The sequence below is a fragment of the Suncus etruscus genome, chromosome 15, assembly GCF_024139225.1.
Source record: "Suncus etruscus isolate mSunEtr1 chromosome 15, mSunEtr1.pri.cur, whole genome shotgun sequence".
Taxonomy (NCBI): Eukaryota; Metazoa; Chordata; class Mammalia; order Eulipotyphla; family Soricidae; genus Suncus; species Suncus etruscus.
Window position 1 is genome coordinate 84,035,857 of NC_064862.1, and position 17,074 is coordinate 84,052,930.

General features: G+C 52.3%; 1 protein-coding gene across 1 annotated transcript; it reads right to left on the reverse strand.

Moving 5' to 3' along the window:
* Window positions 1-3,896: 3,896 nt before the first annotated feature.
* SLC39A3 (solute carrier family 39 member 3) lies at window positions 3,897-10,412 on the reverse strand. Its single transcript, XM_049789448.1, has 4 exons — window positions 10,136-10,412; window positions 8,947-9,053; window positions 8,016-8,297; window positions 3,897-4,788 (listed from the first exon to the last, which is right to left on the reverse strand). The coding sequence occupies exons 3-4, from the start codon at window positions 8,220-8,222 to the stop codon at window positions 4,048-4,050; spliced, it is 948 nt and encodes a 315-aa protein (XP_049645405.1). The 5' UTR covers window positions 8,223-8,297; window positions 8,947-9,053; window positions 10,136-10,412; the 3' UTR covers window positions 3,897-4,047.
* Between the last annotated feature and the right edge of the window lie 6,662 nt (window positions 10,413-17,074).

The window sequence follows — 17,074 nt, forward strand, 5'->3', positions numbered from 1 at the left end:
CAGATGTGTCCTCCAGTGGCTCCCCCAGGCTGGCCCAGACACCCACACCTGACCTCAGGTCATCCTTAGTTTTCTTGGGGGTACAGACCACACCAGGCAGTGCACAAGGATCATTTCTATAGGGCAGGGCTGAGGGGACCAGGTAGGATGTGGGATTGAGCCTCTTAGTGGGCCACATGAGAGACAAACTCCTCTACTGTTTCTCTGGCCTCGTTTATCATAAAACATTCCAAAGTGGAAAAGTGGGGTTGGGAGGGTCCCAGAAAGATAGCACAGTGGGGAGAACATTTGCCTTGTATGTAGCCAACCCAGATTCTATCCCCGAAATATGGTCCTCCACGCCTGCCAGGACTAATTTCTGAGCACAGAGCCAGGAGTAACCCCTGAGCATCACTGGGTGTGGCCCAAAAATCAAAAGCCATAATAAACAAAATAAAAATAACCCCCCGTGGCTGGAGCAATAGCACAGCAGGGGAGGCCACTTGTCTTGAACCTGTGACTGGCCCAGGTTTGATCCTCAGCATCCCATAGGGCCCCCTGAGCACCACCAAGTGTGGTCCGAAAAACAAACAAACAAAAAGAAAAAATAAATATGAAAACCCAAAGTCCCCAGGTTTCGGGGACTGGAGTATGCTCTTACTGAGAGGCTGGGACCCCTATCTGCAGGGCTTCTCTGTACCTCACATGAACTGGGCCAGAGGCTGGGTATTTGTCAGCAAGAGTCAGGGTGGCTCTATCACTTAGGGGACAAGACAGTGACATGGGGACTCCAGGACTGGCTGCTCTTTGACCAAAAAGGTCTAAGTTTCCCTCGTTTTGGGGTTTGGGGCCATGTATATTAGTGCTCAGAAGCTACCCTACCTCTGTGCTCAGAAGTAGCAGTCTTCTATCACACTATTCACAGAGTGCCCAATTTTTTTTTTTTTTTTTTTTGGGTTTTGGGTTTTGGGCCACACCCAGCGGTGCTCAGGGGTTACTCCTGGCTGTCTGCTCAGAAATAGCTCCTGGCAGGCACGGGGGGGGGGGGGAACATATGGGACACCGGGATTTGAACCAACCCCACCTTTGGTCCTGGATTGGCTGCTTGCAAGGCAAACACCGCTGTGCTATCTCTCCGGGCCCAGAGTGCCCAATTCTGGAGTTCATGCTTCCTTCCAGGATGGGAAGCACCTTTCCCCTTACTCAGAAAAGGCCTGGTCTGAGAGGATATATATGTGTTTCATGGGCTGAGGGAGTTTCTGGAATCCAGAGAAACAGGTTAGTCCCCCCAGAACCTGGGGTGGCCCCTCAGAGTCAGGACACTGCAGATTCCAGTGTCTTCATCCAGTGAGATGAAGAACTCAGACAGTGGCTGTTAAAAGGTGTCCCCCATAGGGGCTGAAGCAATAGCACAGTGGCAGGGCGTTTGTTTGCCTTGCACACGGCCAACCCAGGATAGTTACCGGTTCGAATCCCAGCATCCCATATGGTCTCCCGAGCCTGCGAGGGGTGATTTCTCAGTACAGAGCCAGGAGTAATCCTTGAGCGTTGCCACGTGTGGCCGAAAAACCAAAAAATAAAAAAATGTCTCCCAAACAAGCAGTGTAGTGCCCCAACTCCATCCAGGAAGTGCCTGCTTACTTCATGGTCCAAGATGGTCCTGGGGTTTGCTAGGAATTGGGGAACTCTAGAGGGCCCAGTTGGGCACACATAGTCCTATGAGCAGGACTTGCCCTTCGCAGGACAGGGAGTTGCATAGGGACAAAGGAGGGCCTTTGTCTCAATCTGACCTCAGGCCCCCAAGAGCCTGGGGAAGCAGCTTTGTAGGTGACCACAGCCTTCAGGACCCCTGAGCCGTTGGGAGGGAAGATGGAGGTGACCTGGGGATGGGGAACCCCCTTTTCTTGACAGGGCTGAGCTGATCACAGCCTGGGGGACACACTTGTCCTCGGTCCCTGGTCTGCATCACAGTCCCCCAGAGACACGCAGGCAGGCCCAGATCCGGCTCCTCTCCTGGCCCCCCAACCTCCCGCTAATCACTTCTTTGGGTGCAGCAGTACAAACACAGACGGCAGGAGCCCCACACACTGTTATTAGGGCGGATTCAATCCCTCAGCGGCCAGGGTGCCACCCCGCAATTTCCTTCCTTTTGTCTCCAGATGAGAAGAGAATCACTGTCTGAACCCCTGCCGGCTGCAGAGGGTGCTGTGCAGGGCTGGATCTTCACCTCTGAGGGAGGCCGTGGTCCTGATGGCTGGGCAGATCATGGGCTGGGGACACCCAGAAAGCTTTGCAGGCGCCCCGGGATTGAGTACATACACAGAAACACACATGATGCATATGTATGCAGTCACAGACACATATACACATTCATAGTCTCACACACCACACACACTATATTACTGTCACAGACTCATACGTACACTCCTATGGTAACATAGTCACACAATCTGCTCACACTAGTGTGCACTCACAATGTCACACTTGTCACTCACCATCGCAGTCATACACACTGACACACTGACTTAAAAATTATTTTTTTTAGGGTTCAGAGAGATAGCATGGAGGTAAGGTGTTCTGCCTTGCATGCAGAAGGATGGTGGTTCGAATCCCGGCATCCCATATAGTCCCCCGAGCCTTCCAGGAGCGATTTCTGAGCCAGGGGGAACCACTGAGCACTGGCGGTTGTGACCCAAAAAAACTAGAAACAAACAAAAATATCTTTTTTTAGTTTTGGGGCCACATCCAGCAGTGCTCAGGTCAAAGATCACTTCTGGTGAACTTGGGGTAGCATATGGAATGCTGGATTGAACCTGGTTCGGTCAAGTACAAGGCAAATACCCTCCCCTCTGTCTAATCACTCTGGCCCTGCAGTGGCAGTTTGTTTTGATTTTGGGTCACACCCGGCAGCACTCAGGGGTTACTCCTGGTTCTGTGCTCAGAAGTCACTCCTGGCAGGCTCAGGGGACCATGTGGGATGCTGGGACTCAAACCATCGTCCTTCTGCATGTAAGGCAAACGCCCCACCTCCATGCTATTACTCCAGCTCCTGCAGTAGCAGTTTAAATGGTCCTTGGGGTTGGGAGAAATAGTGCAGTGGGGAAGGCACTGGCCTTGCACGACAGCCCACCTGGGTTCGATCCCTGACACCAAATATGCCTGGAGTCCAGACAGAAGTGATCCTTGAGCCAGGAGTCAACCCGGAACAATTCCGTGTGGTCCCCCGTGGCTGCTGCTAGGACTGGTGGCAAGGATGGGGACTGGGAAGCTGCGTGAGACTGGACAAAGCAGCTGGGCCTCAGCTTTGGGGGGTGTGAAGGGTGGACTCAGCAGCCTGGGGACCATGGGTGGAGGCCCAGGGGGTGGGGCTCCCTCCAGCCCCACCCCAGCTCTCAGCTCTGCCTCCCACTGGCCCGGCAGTTGCCAGGACGACAGATCTGGGCCCGGGAGGGCATCCCTGGGGTCCGGGCACAGCTGGGAGCTCTGTCTCTGGTCCCGCTGGAGACGCTGGTGCTGGCTCTGAGCAGCTGGGGCCTGCTGGCGGCTCCCTTGGGCCCAGTAGCCCAGCGGCCGAGCTCTATGGAGAAATGTTCCAGTGGAACAGCACCAGACAGCAGGGGAGGACAAAAGGGGTCCTGAATGGCCCTTGACTCCAAGGAGAGGGGCTGCTAGGCCAGAAGCTGCTCTAGCTGGGCCTGGGGACCAACCCAGGCCAAGGGCATCTTCTTTATTGGGCATGTGCCCTGTGCTCAAGGCTCAATCGAGGTGAGTGTCCACTCTGGGCCCACCCCAAGGCGAATGTCCAATTCCCACCCAGCTCCAGGTTAGTGTCCAGCCCCTGGCCCCGCCCCAAGCAAGTGTCCAATTCCCACCTCTGACCCTAGGTGAGTGTCCGGCGCTTCACAAGAATACATAGCTTTGGTGACTATTTAAGAATTTTTTTAGAGTAGGAAGGCTCAGTGCCCTGAAGCAGGGTGTTGGGGGTCTGGGGGGTGACTTGGTCCGGAGTGTGTGTGTGTGTGTGTGTGTGTGTGTGTGTGTGTGTGTCCATGTGTGCCCCGCCGGGGGTCACCACTTCAAGAAAACCATGACGGCCAGCACGGCATAGCCCAGCACCAGGAACAGGACCTTGAGCAGCCGGTCACTCTTGTCCTCCAGCTCCTTGGCTAGGATCTCAAAGAAGGTGACGAAGAGGAAGGTGCCACCCGCCAGGCCCTGCAGCAGCACGGACGCCACGCTGCTAGCCATGCTCTGGGCGCTCTCGATGCCCAGGCCCAGGCCGATGCCCAGGGGGATCATAGCGCTCACGGTGACAGCCAGCTTGGCGGCGTCGCGCAGGGCCAGGGTGCTCCGGGCCATGTTGATGCCCAGGGCCACGGCCACCAGCGTCTCGTGAACGGCCACGCCCACGAACAGGCTCACCACCTTCTCGCCCTCCTCCTGCAGGCCCAGTGCCAGGCCCTCGAAGATGGAGTGGGCCGACAGGGCGAAGGCCAGGCTGATCAGGCGCAGCGGCCGGGCGCGGGACAGCTCCCGAACGCTCAGGCCGCGGTGGTGGCCATGCGGGCCCGGCTCCAGGTAGAGCGGATGGCCCCGGCCGGCGCCCATGAACGGGCTCTCGTACTCCGAGTCGCTGCCCACGTCTGAGCCTGCGTTGAAGGTCTCCAGGTCAATGAAGGACGGCTTCTCCTTGCGGAAGGTCAGCACCAGCTGCTCCAGGAAGACGGTCAGGAAGAAGCCGAGCATCAGGAGGGTCTCGGCCAGCGGGTAGTCGGTGTTGATGTGGCCCAGACTCAGCACTTTCTGCAGCTGGTGGGGACGGTGGGGTTAGAAGGCGCCAGCAGGCTTCACATCATGGAGGGAGGGAGGGAGGGCCGAGGGGATCCTGGGCGTTTGGGGGTGTGTGTATGTTTATAGCTTCACTCAGAGGTGCTTGGGCCCCCAAAAGGTACAGGGGATCAAACCCAGGGCTACCAAGTGCCATGCTGAGCTCTGGCTCTTTGCATCAAGCCCCTGGTCCCTTGGAAATGAGAATAGGGAGCAAATGGGAAGGAGGGTGACCCCAGAGATAGCACAAAGGGATAAGTGCAGTTTTCAAAACCCAAACAAAGGGCTAAACAGTGGTGAGGGCGCTGGCCTCCCATGCAGCCAACCTGAGTTTGATCCCTGGCATCCCATTGTGTCCCCCAAGCCACACTCCTGCTAGGAGTGATCCCTAAATTCAGAGCCAGCAGTAACTCCTGAGCACCACCTGGTGTAGCCCTCCAAAGTCAACCTAAAGAAGCCAGGAGAGGGAGCTGTGACCAGAAATGGTGCCCTCAGCATACCACAGGGTGGGTCTTGTCAGGTCAGAGCTGGAAGGAGGTGCCACCCAGCCCTGGGTGTACCCCAGGATGGAAGGGAAAGGATAGGGCACCACTAAGTTAGTTTTGCCCTAGGATCACACTCGGGGATGCTAAGGGTTCACCCCTGACATGGTGTGCACAGAACCCTATGGGACTCTGGGTCTGGGGCAGTCATGTGCAGGGCAGGCAACCTTGGTGAAGCACTATTGTCTGGAGACTCTCCCTCTCTCTCACAGCTCCCCTCCCAGCTTCCTCTCCAGCCTATCCTGGTGCCAACGCTTGGAGACCCCCGTGGTTGTGTCAAACACTGTTGGTCCAGTGTCCCCTGCTGCACCCGTGAGTCCTGTCCTGGGGGATCCACGTGGGCACAAACACACGCAAATCCCCAGGGATGAGTGTGGGCGGGAAGCCTACAGCAGACGCAGACAATGACGTGGGATTGGGGTAGGTGGGGGGAGCATGGGGCCCGACACCATGGGGTGCTGCCTCCAGGGCATCCTCGCCAGTGCTGCTGAGATGACTTGCAACCCCTGGGAGGGGCTGCCCCCAACTGATAAGGGGCACAGGTGGGACCTGCTCATGGCCTCATCACTGAGACTCAAGGCTCCCTGGCAGCGGGTGAGATTCAGTGTGGTGTACCTGAGACCCACCCATTTCTGGGAGGGGTCTTGGGAACTGAATAGTAGGTGTAACCCTACCTGCAAGACCCGGCCCATTCCTGGGAGGTTCCTGGGAGGGGTCTTGGAAAGAATAGATAAACCTCTGAGCCAGGGGATTCGGCCCTTTTGCCGTTCCTCTCTTTGCCCGGCTGGGTTCCCTGGCTTTTGGATCTTGGCCCTTTGGCTCTTTGGGCCGCATGGAGCCCAAAGGAAAGATGGCTGAAAAGAGGATAAGATGCAGGGCAAGCCTAGAATGGCTGAATGCTTAAAAGGTTATGAGATAGGCCACACACACGTGGTGGCTAGGGCCTGAATAAAGATGATTCTTCCTGAAGCCTGCCTGTGAGTGAGTGATTTCGCGTTTCACCTGGGCCTGGAACTCGCCGGCTGGATCGGGGATGAAGCCACGTGGCTGGGGCCTAAGCACAAAGGCCTCCATCCATCGCCATCCTTATTTATTTGATTCAACAATTCAGCATCCCACTTCATGGTGTCCATCATGCTGAAGTCTCTAGTCTCAAGTCCACACTGACCTGACACACCTTGGTGGGCCTTCAACACACCACAGTAATGCCTTTGGCAGACCATAAAGGGTGCTCTTTCTCTGGCCCCAGGTCTTCCTCTTTCTTTCCAGAAGCCCAGAATCAAGACAAGCTAGATAGATAGCAAATATTGAGCCTCTGAGCTGGAGAGGCGATAGGACAGTGGGCAGGGTACTGGCCTTGCAAACGGTCAACTTGGATTTGATTTCCAGTATGTGATAAGGTCCCCCAGGCACCACCAGGGCTGATTTCTAAGCACAGGGCTAGGAATTAGCCCTGAACACTGCCGAATGTGGTTCCCTCCCTCCCTCGCCAAAAAAAAAAAGTAAAGCCTATTGAGATTTATGAGGTTGAATTAACAAGATCTGGGACCACAGCAATAGTATATGGGGAGGGTACTGGCTTTACACGGAACAAATGTGGGTCTGTCTCTGACATCCTGGATGATCCTCTGAGCACTTCTAGGAGTAATTCCTAAGCTCAGAGCAAGGAGTCAGCCCTGAGTACCTCCAAGTAGCCCAAAACAAAAGGAATGCAAGACACAGCTCACAGCACACTCACACCGGACACCTGCCCCAGCAACCATGCCACCTCTCGAGGGACCCAGACACACGCCAACTGTGCCCTTTCTCAGGAGGGAGGGCATGGCCTGAGCCCTGAGACTCACTGTCAGAGATGGGGGTCGCCTAAGGATCTGACCTCTGACCTCTGACCTCTCTGCTCACACAGCTCCTCTCCTGGGTCCCCTCCCACCCGGGGTCATGTTAACTGCTTCCCACTGCAGGTCACATGGGCCTCTCAGCTACAGGGGAAAGAGAAGGTGGAAGAAGTGACCCACGGGATTGAGCTGAGTCCTGGATGGGCTTGTGGGTGCAGCCACAGCTAGTGGATACCTGGTGGGCTCGTGAATAAGAGCCCTGAGCTCAGCCACCCTCGACTCTGACCTTCAGAAACAGGAAGAAAAAAGACACTTGTTTTTTTTTTTTTGGGGGGGGGAGCCCACACTGGAAAATGCTAGCTCTGCACTCAGGGATCACTCCTGATGGTGCTTGGGGGACTATTTGGGGTACTGGGGATCAAATCCAGGTCCAGTGTGCAAGGCAAATGCTCCACTCATTGAACAATGGCTCTAGCCCCAAGAGAAAGATGTTTTGTTGCTATTGTTTTGTTGTTGGTTATGGACCATACTTGGTGGTGCTCAGGGGTTATTCCTGGCTCTGCACTCTTGGGAAACCATATGGGGTGCCAGGGATGGAACCCTGGCATATGTCATATGACATATAGTATATGTCAGCTGTCTGCAAGGCAGGTGCCCTCCCCGCTGTGCCATGGCTCTGGCCCCTAGGCACAGTCCTAAGGTGCTGCTTCCCTTACCATCAGTTCCACAGCCACAGGTACAAGGCAATGGTTTGTGGGGGGTGGGAGGACCTAGTCAGGTGATGGCTGATGGTTATCCCATCACTCTTGGCACTGGGGGTGGGGCAGCTCACCTTCTCCCGCACAGAGGGCAGCAGCGCATTGAAGCAGGTGGCCAGGAAGACTCCGCCTCCGAGGGTATTACAGAGGGAAAGAACCTTCCGGGAGCGATGTGCCTTCTCCAGGTCAGTCTCGATGACCTTCACGGGCAGCAGGGCACCCAGCAGCATGAGGAAGAATACGCCCACCATGCTCAGGATCTTGGCCACCAGCAGCTTCATGGTGCTGGCCTGGCCCACGCCACGCTGCTACCGGGCCCAGCCCCGTGGCTGCCAGCTCATGCCTTGGTCCAGCCGCTGTCAACACCATGGGACAACAGGTCAGCCACAGCTCACTCTGGCCAGCTCAGCCCCTTACCCCTGCCTGGTACCCCCTTCTGGGCCCGGCCCATATAACTTCACCCCTGAATCTCAATGAAGCCAAAAGCAGAGCTGGCAGAGACCAAAGCGACAGGAAAGCAGGGAGTGTCTGCTTTGCACATGGATAACCCAGGTTAAATCCCTGGCACCCGTGTCATTTCTGAGCCCTGCTACATGTGATCCTTGAGTGCAATTCCTGGAGTCAGGCCTGAGCACTGCCAGATGAGGCCTCCCAAACCAAAAGATGATAATACAGTGGGTAAGGTGCTTACAATGCACATACTTGACCCAGGTTCAATCCTGGGCACCTCAGGCTCTGCCAGGAGTGATCTAAGCAACATCAGATGTGGTTCCAAAACACATAAAAAGATAAGTCCAGCCCTCTGCCCATTTTGTGCATGCAAGTCTAAGGAATATACACACAACAGACTCATCTGGGTCCAAGTACTGGTCTCTGTGCTCCTAAGTACACCCAGTCCATGCCTGTCTGTGGGCTTCTTCTCAGCCAGAACAGGGAACCGATGCATGCTGCACCCCCCTCAGCTAGCCAACACCCTGTGTCCTAAACCCCATCCCGTGTACCTACCGTCAGGCCTGGAACAGAAGAGATGCTCGGTAAGCACTGGCTGAACAACCCAGCTGACCTGGAGCATGTGAGTGTCTTTACATGGCTCTGTGCATCCAGCCCTGGACCTGAAAGTGTCACCATTGACAGAAGGGCCTTGAGGGCGAGGAGATAGATGGGTGCAAAGGGCCTCAGGCAAGGGGCTGCATGCGCTGGGCCCTCAGTTTAATTCCCAATACCGCACCATTCCCTGAGTCACAGAGGAACACAAAAAAACATTTGAGAAGTGGGGCAGAGAGATAGTATATTAGAGAGGGCACTTTTCTGTACATAGCTGACTCAGATTTGATTCCTCGTACCCCAGACAGGTCCACAGGATCACTCTCACTAGGAGTGATCTATAGCATTGAGTCAGGAGTCAGCCCTGAGCACCACCGGGCATGGCTCCAAAACAAAACCAAACAAAAAGATTCGAGGGAACCTGAGGGATGGTATAGCGGGCAAAACACTTGCACACGTCCAAGCCAGTTTCGATCCCAGGTACCACACACCCACCAGGAGTGACCCCTGAGCTCGGTGCCAACTCTCTCCAAAACTGGTGGAGGCTTTGTCTACTTCCTATCCTTAGGTGTCCCCTGATCTCACTGTGTTCACCCCCAAAGCTAGTAACAGTGCTGCTCATCCCATCCCCACCACCCTCTGCAATTATTTTGGGGGCGTTCTGGAATCTCCCAATGTTCTTACTTCCTGGAGGGTGTAGCCTAGCTGGATGTCCGAGTGTGTGTGTGTGTGTGTGTGTGTGTGAGTGACCTTCTGCCACTATTTTGGGGGGTGCCCTGAAATCTCCAAATCTCCCATTGTCCTTATTTCCTGCTGGAGGTTGCAGCCTAGCTGGATGTCCGAGTGTGTGTGTGTGTGTGTGTGTGTGTGTGTGTGTGTGTGTGTGTGTATGTGTGTGTGTGTGTGTGTGAGACCCTCTGCCACTATTTTGGGGGCGCCCTGGAATCTCCCAATGTTCTTACTTCCTGGAGGGTGCAGCCTAGCTGGATGTCAGAGGGTGTATGGTATGTGTGACCCTCTGCCACTATTTTGGGGGTGTCCTGGAATCTCCCAATGTCCTTTCTTCCTGGAGAGTGTGTGTGTGTGTGTGTGTGTGTGTGTGTGTGTGTGTGTGTGTGTCGGTTTGCTCGTTCATTGTCCCCACACTTACAAGGAGCTGCACCGTGGGGGGGGGGGGTCGACAGCGGCCTGGCACCCCGCCCTGGCCCGGGAGGTCGAGCAGTGCAGGATCCGGACCCCAATTACCCCGATCTCACCCTTAAAAGCGGATCCAGGGCCCTGCCAGGCCTCTGCTAACGGGCGGCAGAGTCGGCCGGGCTCCAGGCCGCCCCAGGCTCCGCCCCGGTTCGCACGTCGCTCCGGTCGGATACTCCGCTGTCCGCCGGCGCCGCTCAACCGCCCCGCAGGTTCCACCGCCCCGCCTTCAGCCGAGGCCCCAGCTCCGGGCGCCCCACCCACGTCTATTCCCATTGGCACCGCGGGCCCCTCTAGGCCGGAAGTGCCTCGGTATTGGCTGCCAGAGCTGTCACTCATGATCGAGACTCCACCCCTTCTGCCGGCAAAGAAAATGGTTTCCTCCCGCTGAGCGGTCGGTGCAGCAACCCGGAGGCTCGGGCGGAAACTCAAGCTTGCAGTGATACAGTTCCGGCAAGAGGGTGGTTGGCTTCTGAGAGCTGTCCAGGGTCTCCTGGTGCTGAATCCTAATCGGATATTTTTAGGGTGAGGGAAGGGAAGGGATGTCTGATTGTTTTTACAGATGAATCGATTCAAAAGCTCTGTCTACTTCGTGCTGGATTCTTTACTAGGACAATGTCTGCGAACAAAAAATACCTTTGTGCAGCTTTGTATTCTAGGAGAATGGCACTGAAAACAAGGGATTGTCAGAGATGACAGTGGTCTAAAACCCAGTATGAGGTGTCAAACATAATGTTCTTGTTAGTTTGGGGCTCAGGGACAACAGGGATCAGGCAGTCCACTGACACAATGCTTTGGGTTCAATCTTTGTCTTTTCAGGGCTCAAACCCAGGGTCCCCACATTCAAAGCCTCTGGTCCAGTTCTTTGAGTCACCTACCTGGACTTGTGTTCCAGTCACTTAGCTTTTGGGCCACACCCAGAGATTCTCAGGGTTTATTCTAGGCTCTTCACTAAGGTGTCATTCTTTTCTTTTCTTTTCTTTTTTTTTTTTTTGGTTTTTGGGCCACACCCGGCGGTGCTCAGGGTTACTCCTGGCTGTCTGCTCAGAAATAGCTCCTGGCAGGCACAGGGGACCATATGGGACACCGGGATTCGAACCAACCACCTTTGGTCCTGGATTGGCTGCTTGCAAGGCAAATGCCGCTGTGCTATCTCTCCGGGCCCAAGGTATCATTCTTGGCAGTGCTCAGAGGACCTTATGGGGTGTTGGGGATGAACTCAGGTCACCTGCATGCAAGACAAACACTCTCCCCTCTATGCTGTCACTCCAGCAACCCTCCATTTGATTTATTTATTTATTTATTTATTTATTAGTTTCTGGGACACATCTGGCAGTGCCCAGTGTTTACTCCTAACTGTGCTCAGGGATCACTCTTGGCAGAGTTTAGGGAAAAGACCCTATGTGGTGCCAAAGACTGAACTTTAGTTGGCCATGTGTAAGACCAAGTCCGTTCTCTGGAGTACTATTTTTTATTTTTTTACTCTTGTTTTTGTGGTTTTTGGGTCACACCCGGAAGTGCTCAGGGGTTATTCCTGGCTCCAGGCTCAGAAATTGCTCCTGGCAGGCACGGGGAACCATATGGGACGCCAGGATTTGAACCGATGACCTCCTGCATGAAAGGCAATTGCCTTACCTCCATGCTATCTCTCCGGCCCCACTATTTTTCATGGTATTTTTTGTTGCTGTTATGCTCAGTGAAGGGATGAAGCAAGTGAGAGAAGTGGTTCTTTTGTCCTTACACTCTATATATATTTTTGGTGGGGGTACGTATGTTTGGGTCACTGCTACCATGTTTGGAGGCCTGGGAGGGGATTTCTGCCTCTGTGAGGTGCTCAGAAATCCTCAGTGGTAGCAACATGAAACTGGGATCTACAGATGGCAAAGCAAGTAGCTTAAAAAGTTCACACTTTCAGGATCAGAGCGATAATATAGTTGGTAGGGAATTTTCCTTGCACGTGGTTGACCGAGTTTGATCCTCAGCATCCCATAGGATCCCCCAAGCCTATCAGAAGTAATATGAGTTCAGGACCAGGAATAATCCCTGAGCGCTGCTGGGTATGGCCTAAAACCAAAACCAAAACAAAGAAACTAAAGTACAAACAAAAAACTTCACTTTCTCTTCGGTCCTGACTTTATATTCTTAGGTCCAGGACAATAGAAATGTTTGGGGGGCAAGTGGAAGAGCAGCAGTGAAGATGAGTGGGTGAAAGTGGGTGAAAGTGCAACTTTGGGGCCAGAGCAATAGTACAGTGGGGAAGGCATTTGCCTTGCATGCAATTGATCCAGGTTCAATCCCAATATACCATATGGTCCCCTGAGCCTTCCAGGATGATTCCTGAGTGCAGAGTCAGGATTTAAAGGTAACCCCTGAGCACTGCTGGGTGTGGCCCCCAAACAAACAAAATTGCAGCTGGGCTGCAATTACATGGGCTGCTGGCAGGGCCAAGCCAGGGTGTGGAGGAATCTGAGAAATGCTTCACAGGTGGATTGGCTGCATTTTCTCTGGCTTGTCTGTGTAGGTTACAGGGATTGGGGGGTAAGGTGCAGGGGTAATGGCTTCCAATTCAGGTCTGAGTAATCAGATGGATGCCAGTGTTGGTCAAAGGCCCAGTTATTGGAGGAGTCCAAAGATATTCACTTTGAGAGGTTATGTTTGGGGCTGGAGTCCAGGGGGGTAGAAAGCTTTCCTTGAACAGGGCCAACCTGGGTTTAATCCCTGGCATCTCATATGGTCCTCTAAGCCCCATCAAGAGTAATTCTTGAGTACAGAGCCAGAGTAAGTCCTGAGCATCACCAAGTATAGCCCCCCAAAAAACAAACAAAACAAAAAATTGTTTTCAGTATTTTGGAGGGGATGGAAATTAGTGATGCTCAGGTTTTTTCCTGATTCTATCCTCAGGGATCACTCCTGGTGATGGGGCTCAGAAGACCCTACATCATAGGGTGTATCTAATAAGTTCAGCTGTGTAAGCACCTTAGCTCCTGGATGATATCTCCAGTTCTTAGATTACATATTTTGTAATGTTTTGGGGCCATAACCTGCAGTGCTCATGAGTCATTCCTAGTGAAGCTTAGGGAACCATATAGCATATCAAGTATCCAACCCAAGTCAGCCACATATTAGGCAAGTGACTTACCCACTGTACTTTCTCTTTGGCCCTTCCCAAAGATGATTTATGATAGTAGTGCAAAGTTAAGAGCAGCCAAGATGACCTCTTTCTGGAGAATTCATCAATGAAATATTTATTCAGGATGATTTAGTGTTTGTATTTTTTTAAATTTGGGCCACACCTGGCAATGCTCAGGGCTTACTTCTGCTCTGTGCTCAGGGGTTTGGGGAACCCTATGGGATGCTGGGAATTGAACCTGGGTTGGTCATGTGCAAGGCAAGCACCCTTCCCACTGCACTACTATTTTGCTGGCCCATTCATGATGATTTGTAGCACTGTTTTCAACTTAGACCTATATGTCCCTGGTGGTCCCAGATGTGAAAATCACGTCAGTAAAGAGCTAAAACATGAAACTGGATGTGCATTGGTAAGATGAGGGTACCACAGGAAGGGGAACGGGTCAAAAAGCATTAACTGAGAGGCTACACAGAGGAATTCTGCAGATGATAGGCTCTTGCAGGGGTCTCAAACTCTCAGCCCATGGGCCACAAACAGCCCTCCGTACATTTTGTGGCCCTGCCCTAGAGGAATCTTTTTTGTTTTGTTTTGTTTTAGTTATTTGGGTCACACCCCCCAATGTTCAAGGCTTACTACTGACTTTGCACTCAAGGATCACCCTGACTTTGCCTCCTGCGGACCCCAGGTAAATTGAGTTTGAGACCCCTGCTCTTAGGCATTCAAGATATATTCCTGAGCAGGTAGGATTCTTGCCTTTCTCTCAATCGACCTGCGTTCAATCTCTGGCATTTTATATTGTATCATCAAGCATTGCCACGAGTGATTCCTGAGTGCAGAGCCAGGAATTAAGTTCTAAGTATAATTGAATGTAGTCCAAAACCCATAAAAATAAAGAAAATGAAAGATCTATTTTTGATTGGTAAGAGAAACAGTAGTACAGTGGGGAAAATGGTTGCTCTACAGATGGCAACTTGGATTTGATCCCTAGTAACCAAGGGATTCCCTTTCTCATAGCCCCTCCAGGAGTGATCTCAGATCACAGAGCCATGGTTAAGTGAAGAGCACCACCAGGTGGGGCCCCTAAACAAAGAGATTGGGCTGCTCCTGTGTTGCTTATACCTTATTTTACCCCACAAAAAGATCATTCCTGGTTTCTTTGTATAGAACTTGGTTTCATTCCTAAACAGAGATTGTCTTACATGTAAATCTAGGCGGGACTGGCTCAGGATAGCTTGAGTTATCTGTCCTTACTCCCTCACCTGGCAGTGATCTTGTACTCAATAAAAATGGCCATTCTGGCTGGTAAATAGCTCTCCATGTGAGGTAGAAGATTGCCAGACTGGCCTGGTCTGGATTATTTCATGCAGTGACTTTGCTTCACACACTCGTTCACCTGGGGTTGGAGATAGAGTGTGTGGGGGTGATTTTACACTACTGCACCTATAATCATTGTAGAAGAAAATGAGAATAAGGTAGAAAAACCCACTAACCTTAAAGCCATTCTAAGAATCTTCTGTAGCGAAATCAAATCAAACCAAAACAACAACAAAAAATCCAACCCAGTATGAATGAACTTCAAAAGCAAGTGACAGACAGATAGAGAGGGCCCAAAATAAAAGTGAGAAAGAAAAGGAACAGATGATCTCCAGGAAAACATATACAAGACCCAGGAATTTCACTTGTCAGTGTCTATCTGGAATAAACAAAAGATGGGGTGGAAAATGAGCAGAAACTCCCTCAAAGAAGAAATTCAAATGGCCAAAAGACCAAAACAAACAGAAAAGTTCTACTATCACTACTATCACTAATCATCAGGGAAATACAAATCAAGAAATGAGTTAACATTTCACACTAAAAAAACTGGCACATCGAAAAGACCAGTGGAGGCCGGAGCAATAGTACAACATAGCACATAGCCAAACTGGGTTCGATCTCTGGCATTCCTTAGGGTCCCCTGAGCACCAGCAGGGGTGATTCCTGAGTGTAGAGCCAGGAGTCAGCCATGAGTACCGGCTGTGGCCCCCAAATTTTACAAAGTATTAGAGCTGGGGAGGTGGCTCAAAGGGGTGACCACATGCTTTGCATGTGAGAGCCTGGGGTTTCATTTCCACCACCATAGTGTCTTGTGAGCACCATGAAGCATCTTGACCCCAAACAAAGGAGCCAAATCAGAAATGGTGTATTCTCCCAAATTGATGCTTCCTGTCCAAGATTCCTTTCTATTTCTAGAACAATTGGGAAGAGAATTCAGAGCAGTTTCCTCTGTCAGTTCCTCTCACTGACTTTCATGCCAAAGTGGGTTGAATACTTGTCAGTTATGGGAGCAATATTGAAGCCCAAATATTAACCCAAGGATTTTTTCTTGGCATAGGGGCCACACCCAACAGAGCTTACTACTGGTTCTGAGCTCAGGGATCATTCCTAGTGAGCTTGGGGGACCCTAGGGATGCTGTGGACGGAACCTGGGATGGCTACATGCAGGATACATTCCCTTTAGTTGTCTTATCTCTGGCCCCTGAATGCATGTTTTGCAAGCATGAAGCTCAGATTCTATTCCAGTACTTCATGGTTCTCTGAGCGCAGAGCCGGAAACAGCTTCCAAATGTCACTAGGTGTGGCCCCCATTAAAAAAAAGCCAAATTTAGCATAACTTGTGATCTTCCCTTTGCCATTTCATGCGGAAGGGACACATAGCTCAGGACAGCGGTTCTGTCTGAGCCTCGCAATGTCCTTGATCCTGCCATGTGTTCCTGTCCCAGAAGCCAGTGGCCTTGCTCAGGACCCAGGAGGTTTCTGGTCCCCAGGTTGCTCACAACTGAGACGAAGGTGATGCCGGCCCGACCCCTGGTGGCCGAGCACAGGATCACCTCTGCGTGTGCCCACTGTTTCCAGGACCAGGCCTTTGCTTGGGTACTGAAACCATCTGCTGCTTTCCCAAGAGGAAAACTTAATTCCTTCTTAGTTTCCAAATGACACGGGTTAGTGAAATCTTCCCTGCAGAGCTACGGGTGCCTGTTCATAGCAGTGAAGGAATGTTTGGCAGGTATCCAGACGGCTTGGGGTATTTAGCCGCTCTGAAGATTTTTTTTTTCTGCTCTGAAGATTTATGAGGGAATTTGCTATGTGCTGGCAGGACTTAACACAAATGCAGAGGGTGTGTGTGTGAGAGCTTCCCACCCTCTAGCCCCTAGTTACAAGGTGGTGAGAACCACAGACCTCCCTAGTCTCCTGGGCTTAGTGACCCTGGTTAGCAACACTTCTGCAAGAGACACATGGGTGATTTCTTTTTGCTAGCTGGGAAGAAATCTGGGCAGGCTGTGCCAGGGTAGTGGAGCCACAGAACAGCCTTCACTATTCTAGGTAAAGGTCCAGTGGGGGAAGGCACTTGCCTTTTATGTGGCTGACCCAATGCTGCACATGCCAATCCCTAGCCCCACCCCTCGTCTCTGTCCAGAAGTGCAGGGTATGGGGAAAAGTTCAGAACTGGAGGTCTGAGATCACAGCAGAGAAGGCACTTGGCTTGCATGTGGCTAACTTGGGTTTGAGCCCCAGTATCACATAGGTTCCCCCAAGCCCTTCCAGGAGTGATCCCTGAGAACAGTCTGGGTTAAGCCCTGAAAATCAGTAGGTATGGGCCCTCCCTGCCCCCCCCCCCCCAAAGACAGAGCTTAAAAATCTGTCTTGGGCCAGAGAGATACCACAGTGTAGGATGTTTGTCTTGCACATGGCTGACCCAGGAAGGACCTGGGTTTGATTCCTGGCATC

What these genes read in the sequence shown, in the direction of transcription:
- SLC39A3 (XM_049789448.1), bottom strand. Translation starts at nt 8,222, where the DNA reads ATGAAGCTGCTGGTGGCCAAGATCCTGAGCATGGTGGGCGTATTCTTC. An exon ending in TGCCCTCTGTGCGGGAGAAG is followed by an intron (nt 4,789 to 8,015) that starts GTGAGCTGCCCC and finishes CGTCCCCACCAG; the next exon opens with CTGCAGAAAGTGCTGAGTCT.